Source organism: Oncorhynchus masou, chromosome 5 (genome assembly GCF_036934945.1).
Source record: "Oncorhynchus masou masou isolate Uvic2021 chromosome 5, UVic_Omas_1.1, whole genome shotgun sequence".
Taxonomy (NCBI): Eukaryota; Metazoa; Chordata; class Actinopteri; order Salmoniformes; family Salmonidae; genus Oncorhynchus; species Oncorhynchus masou.
The window spans coordinates 61,049,425-61,056,374 of NC_088216.1; the positions used below are offsets into that span (position 1 = coordinate 61,049,425).

The window sequence follows — 6,950 nt, forward strand, 5'->3', positions numbered from 1 at the left end:
GCGATGGTCTTTAGGGCTAAACAGTTTTATTTTTGTTTCATCAGACCAGAGGACATTTCTCCCAAAAATACGATCTTTGTCCACATGTGCAGTTGCAAACCGTAGTCTGGCTTTTTAATGGCAGTTTTGGAGCAGTGGCTTCTTCCTTGCTAAGCGGCCATTCAGGTTATGTCGATATAGGACTCGTTTTACTGTGGATATAGATACTTTTGTACCTGTTTCCTCCAGCATCTTCACAAGGTCCTTTGCTGTTGTTCTGGGACTGATTTGCACTTTTCGCACCAAAGTACTTTTACTTAAAAATCATACAATGTGATTTTCTGGATTTTGTTTTAAATTCCATCTCTCACAGTTGAAGTTTACCTATAATAAAAAATTACAGATCTCTACATGCTTTGGAGGTAGGAAAACCTGCAAAATTGGCAGTGTATCAAATACTTTTTCTCCCCACTGTATGTATATATATATACCAGGCTGTATGTAGATTTTGTACATAAATATACTAGGCTGTGTAGATATTCTGTTTGTACCCTGTAGTCTGTCTGATCTCCTTGCCGTCTGAAGCCGAGTACCACTGCCTTAACATTCCCATTCTGTTGTCCTCTCTCTTCCCCTCTTTCTGTCATTCCCTTGACCCTCTCAACACTTGTTTCTCTCCCTGCTACCACTCCACCCTTCTATATTCTACATGCTCTATCGCTCTCCTCATACCCCCCTCATGTTTCCCCTCTTTTCTTTTCTCCTCTCACCTCTTCTCCCATCTCTCTGCCTTCATCTATTCTTTTGTCTTCTCTCATCCTCTTCTTTCACCCCTCCCACTCTATCCACAGTTCACATCCAGACATGTCGTGCTCTTATGGTGGTGTCCGTGCTGCTGGGCTTCATAGGAATGATAGTGAGTGTAGTGGGGATGAAGTGCACTAAGGTGGGCGACAATAACCCCGCCTCCAAGGGGCTCATCGCTGTGTCTGGAGGAGCCCTCTTTCTACTCGCAGGTGAGACCACTATCAGGTGACCACCATGTGACTGTCATGTGATTAAAGAAACAAACAGAACTCTGGAGCGGGTGTGGACACCTGTATGATAACACTGATAACACTGATTTTCCAGTGTAGCTTGCTGTTTTTTTAACCACCTCAACACCCACAAATTAATCAGCTATTAGAAAATATATACATACTGGTGAAGTACCACTCCCTAAGTTAAAGGTTCAGGTACTACAGTGAGTTGTACTTAAGAGCTTGTTATCTCTATAATTTTGTTCACTATCTTACTCTCACTTTTACTGTTTGAGTGGAACCAGTCTTTCAGGGCTCATGTCTTGCATTCCTCTGATCAGAAACTCTCACCAGCGGTCTTCTGGGTAATAAGGGTCCCAGCTGTAAACAGGAAGTGGTGATTTTGGACACATTAGCTCCATGACCTCAGAGACAACCATGAGCCTGACAGAGAGAATAACAATCTCAGAGTCATTACACAGAGTGCTTTTACTGTTGCACTGTGTGTGTGTGTGTGTGTGTACGTGTGTGTATGTTCTTGTTTAGATTCATAATGTGATGTTGTTCCCCCCTCCTCTCTCTTTCTCTCTTCTTCTCTCTGCAGGTTTGTGTACGCTGGTGTCCGTGTCCTGGTACGCCACTCAGGTGTCCTATCATTTCTTCAACCCAAACACGCCGGTCAATGCCAGGTAACCCTATCACACTGGTCACACACTGTATCTACCACTCAGTTTGTCTCTGAGTAATAGATAACATGTCTAATAGTACTGTAAAAAATGGTATTAAAGACAGATTTGACCATTTACACTGCAGGTATGAGTTTGGGTCAGCCCTGTTCGTGGGATGGGCGGCGGCCAGCTTGACGGTTTTGGGTGGATCCTTCCTGTGCTGCTCCTGCTCCAATGAGGAGAGGCGAGGGCAGCAGTACTACCGCCAATCACAACCATCCACAGCCAGGGAGTACGTGTAAACCTCCCCCCTCCCAGCAGCCACCCAAACAGAGAGTAGAGGCCACACTTTGCTCCTCCCCTTTTCTCTTTAACTGATGTGTAAAGCTCACAAACACTTGCACACACACACACACACACACACACACACACACACACACACACACACACACACACACACACACACACACACACACACACACACACACACACACACACACACACACACACACACACACACACACAAGCACAGTCTCCACCTCTGGATTTTAGAAACTTTTAGGAATTCAGAGGCTTTTATAATGACATTACATAATCTATGGAACATTCTTCAGCTGAAACTTTTACATTTTATTGCAATACATGTCGTTGAGAGGATGGTCATTTTGCTCAATTATCTTTTTAAAGCATTTTATGTTTATCAAATCTGGCATGTGGCTTAAAAGTCATTAAACGTAACTAAATCAAGTATTGGAAAAGTAATTACTGTGTAGAGGAGACATAGGAATTGTTTTATGGCAGAATGCCTGAAGGTAAATTGTGGGACAAACACGATCATAGAAAAATAAAACAATTTTGTGGTTTGGCTAGCATGTCCTATACTTCCTGGTTGGAGCTGTGTCTATGTGTGTGTTGCTTTGTGTCTTCTAACACATTTTAACATTCCAATCGAATATAGTTGATGACATCATACAGGGCTGACATTCCGAATAGAGCAGAAAATCTTCTCTGGGCTATTTTGATGCGGTTTGGATAAGCAGCATTTTATGATGTCATCAGTTCGAATCAGATATACAGAAAAGGGTCAAATATGTGAGCTAAAATAAATGTTGTTTTAACGAGAGAGAGACGCCGGTCATTGCATGCCTTAACATCACGTTCCATTTGTTAACACATCCATGCAAGTCTACCCAATATCCATCATCCATGTGTTCTATACCTCAGAGACTGCATAGCTAAGGACTACTGGCTGACCTCTTATAAAAACCGACTGTTATAAAACCTGTCAGATTCAGTTAAACTCATGGTTTTATTCCTTGTGTGCTCTGTAGGCAAACACTCTGAAATAAAACATACATTTTCAATGGACATTGAAATTCTATTTGATACTACTCTATTCTATGCTAAATACTGTGCTTTTAGTCACTCACTGAGCCTCTGCTCAGGCCATCTAGACCTCCTGAACCCCAACTCAACCCATGCATTTCTCTGCTTGAATCCACCACCCACAACGCTGACTCTTCATCGCTCTTGATCATAATTCATTTGGGTAAAAGGGTTGGTTAATCGTGCTTCCGATAACAGAACCATTGAACTTTTATAAGAACTGTTCCAAGCCCCCCGTTTTCTGGTCATCTGGCCTCTCTCCTTAGTAAAGTCCTTGTGTATGGAGTGTTCCATTGTACTCAGAATGAGGGTACATAGGCCTGAAGGACCTCCTACACTTCTGCTAAATGAAAGGGGGGAGGTTGACCATTACAAGCCTGTCAACAACAGATGTCCTCTAAGAGTCATTACCAAATTACAAATGTGACTGAACTAGCTAAAAGCCAAAAGAAAATACATAAATATTTGTTATGTTGTTTGTAACTTTGTGTGTACCTAAAGTAGGTCTTACTGATCTGAAGCACCTAGTTTACTTACTAGCCATTACTTTTTTCTTATTTTCAATGATTTTAAATATGTTTAAGTGTTTTCAAAATGAACAATAAAGTGCTGAACCACCATCAACAATATTCTCCAGAAACGTTTCTATTAAAGACCTCAACTCCCAAACCTGAAATGAGTAGGTATATGTCAACAATAAGCCAAGAGTTGCTAGCTGTCAGATTAACACGTTTCTGGTTTCAACACGACCACTTTCTTTATTCAATGTAAGAGAAAGGTTCGGCAACTAGTTGGAAACCTGGAAAGGTTACGTGTCTAACACCCTGCTTTATGGTTTATAAAACATGGCCCTTTATTGGCTTTTATTAAGAATAAAAACATAAAACATAAAAACAAAGCAAAACCAGCCATCATAAACCCAACACATTTGGACATAATGTCTGATCAATTCCATGCCATAGAACAAATTACATTACAAATGATCTGTGCGCTGTGACTCATCAGCATCCACCAATTTCTCCATCCTTAACCCTTAATTTAGGATCAACAACCTTTCTCTTTCAAAAACACTTCAACCATCTTCACTCAGTAACTAATCACAGAGCTAGCGCAGCCTAACTAGCATGCGCCTCTTCACATCTAGGGCAGCCTGGATAGCTAGCATCTCTTCTAATTGTTCCTTACCTAGCATGCAATATCAAGCACTCATTCACCCACTAATACCAGAGAGCTTCCTGTAATGGTGAATCGGTGAGGTCTTGATGTGTGTCTCTCTCCTCTCGTCTCCTCTCATCTAATGCTGTTCTTCTCTGCCTGTCTTCTTCTCTTCCCTAATTCAGGGCAGAGTTGTTGAGTGAGACTAGTTTCCCTGACTGACCAACCCCTGCCTGTCCCCCAGGACTGTCCGAGTTCCACTCACTGTCTCCCCTTTCCCTGTTCCTTCCTAGATTCAACATTTGGACCTTTGTCTCTCCACTATAGTATTTGTTGCTCCCCCTCTGCCCCTCCCTCCCTCCCTCCCTCCAACCCCATACCCCATTCCTAAATGTCTGCTCCTTATCAGTGTCTGATATTAAGGGTCGACACAATGTCCGCCACCCCTTTAAGAGATTGCTTCTTCCCTTCTCCCACTTCCTGAGCCTGTTTGTAAATATAGACTCTTAAAGGAGAAGTGTGCTGACTAGACTAGAGGGGCAGTATTTCACTGTATTTCAACCTGTGAACCCTTTACTAGAACGTCCATGATATCCTTTTATCTTTTATTGACTGGACTTTAACTGAACACGTGAGACTTGTCATGTCATTATGTTATGTTGATTTCTGCTTCACTAATATCCTGTGATTTCTGGGTTGGTAGAAATGTGCATTTTGGTTTTGTTCTCTGAGTATTCAAATGTACATTTACTGAAACATGTTTTTTCTTTTAAATTGCAGACCAAATGTTAAACATTCCCCACCAGAGAAAAAGGAGGAATACTTATAGTTTGGGCGACTCCTTTGGCCCCACGATGTGTTAGATTTTTGGCAACAGGCAAGACACTGTCTAACACAAACAGACAAGACACTCTCTCAAAGAAAATAGAAGCAGACAAGACACTCTCAATAGAAAACATAAGCAGACAAGACACGTTCAATAGAAAAGACACTTTCAGAAAGCAAACAAAATCAATCCAGAATACACTGAATACATCTGCAGACCAACCCTAATGGGTAGCTAGTACTGTATCATTCTTAAAGATGCCCATGTGTTAAATGTTTGTCAATGTATTTTAGAATCAGTTTTGTACACAAGCAATATTAAATGGTATTCTGCACAGGTGTTATTTGTGCTCACACATGACATATAACTGCTATTTGGATAATTGAAAGCCAGTAAACCTGAATCTATGATTCTTTCTGTCTGTAGTCTGTCTTTAGTTTCTGGGAGAGGAAGTCATTCAGGGTGTATTTATAGAACATAGAATACAGAAGTGCCCAGATGTTTATACCACCACCTCCAGCCTTTCTACTACATATTCCCTACTGCAGTGCCTTATAACATGTGTGTTTGTGTGTATGTTTTTGACTGTTATACACGGATCCCACAGTGTCACATCCTATATGGACATATGGTAAAACATATCCGTGGACGTCTTTTTCTCTTGCATGAAATGTACCATTCAGACAAACTGTTGCATGTAGTTATATCTCTGAACATGAATATGTACTGTACTGTAGCTAGTATACCACTTAGAAAACAACAGACAGACAGATTCCTAAATGTCCCTATCTGATGAGAGCGATGGCACGCTTTGTGAAAGTTGTGAGACGGTTTGGAAGAAGTACATGTACAGTAGCCCAGATTGAGGATATTACTATACATGCATTCGATTTAGTTAAGTGCCAATATGATTTAGTGTGGATGGAAGATGTGTTTTGTTATTGACTACGGCAACTTATTCTGTACTCCGGGTGCTGAAAACACGGTCTCCTGTACAGGTCCTGTACTTAGTAACGGCCATTTTGCTGAATGTAATCAGGTCAAACGTGTGTTTCTGTTGCCTACATTTATTTACCATGCATTTTCTTCATCTAATATTCACTATTATTATTTTAAGTATAATTTCTTTTGAAGTATACTCATGTATGCTTATTTTAGAATAAAGTAAGAGCATAAAAACGTTGTGTTCATGCTTTGTTTGGCACACATACACCATCACCACCATCACACACGCACGCACGCACACGCACACACACACACACACACACACACACACACACACACACACACACACACACACACACACACACACACACACACACACACACACACACACACACACACACACACACACACACACACACACACACACACACACACACACACACACACGAGTCTACGGGCAGACAAAGGCCACCTCCTGGGGTTCAGATATGATTTCACACTTCCTTACCCCTCCTTTTCAACCTCCCTCTCTTTCACCTCTCCCACTTTCTCTTCCACCCCAAATACCTTTCCTTCCCCGCCGTTCAGTAATTGCAGACGGTGGAATTCCAGTTCTGCCTCAGTAGCTCTGAGAGTCATTCTCAAAGTTAACAAGCACGACCACCACATATATTCATCTCTCAGTTATCATCAATGATAAAATGACTCCCACACACATTTATCTCTGCAATGAATTTCTGTAACAATCTTTCAGTCAAGTCGACCTTTATCAAGACATTCAAGGACATGATTGACTTTTCTGGGATTAGGGAAGAAGGATGAGGGTACGTTAGTAAACAGAGTCATATTGTACACTACATCTGACAGTTTCTGTATGGATTATGGATCAACAAACAATCTATAAGAGACCATCTAAATATAGTGACACAGTTACAGCATGTACCAACCCACAACACTAGACTGAATCCAGAT

At 41.3% G+C, this 6,950-nt stretch overlaps 1 protein-coding gene across 2 annotated transcripts in view; it reads left to right on the forward strand.

Moving 5' to 3' along the window:
* Nucleotides 1-6,212, forward strand: part of cldn19 (claudin 19) — a 16,004-nt gene extending 9,792 nt beyond the window's left edge. The window contains exons 2-5 of one of the 2 annotated variants that reach the window (XM_064966348.1): nucleotides 831-995; nucleotides 1,603-1,687; nucleotides 1,812-1,958; nucleotides 4,393-6,212. In XM_064966348.1, the coding sequence (XP_064822420.1) occupies nucleotides 831-995; nucleotides 1,603-1,687; nucleotides 1,812-1,958; nucleotides 4,393-4,429 (434 nt within the window). In that variant the 3' untranslated portion in view covers nucleotides 4,430-6,212. The remainder of the gene's footprint in view (nucleotides 1-830; nucleotides 996-1,602; nucleotides 1,688-1,811; nucleotides 1,959-4,392) is intronic. The other variant, XM_064966347.1, reaches the window with a different exon arrangement.
* Nucleotides 6,213-6,950: the final 738 nt, after the last annotated feature.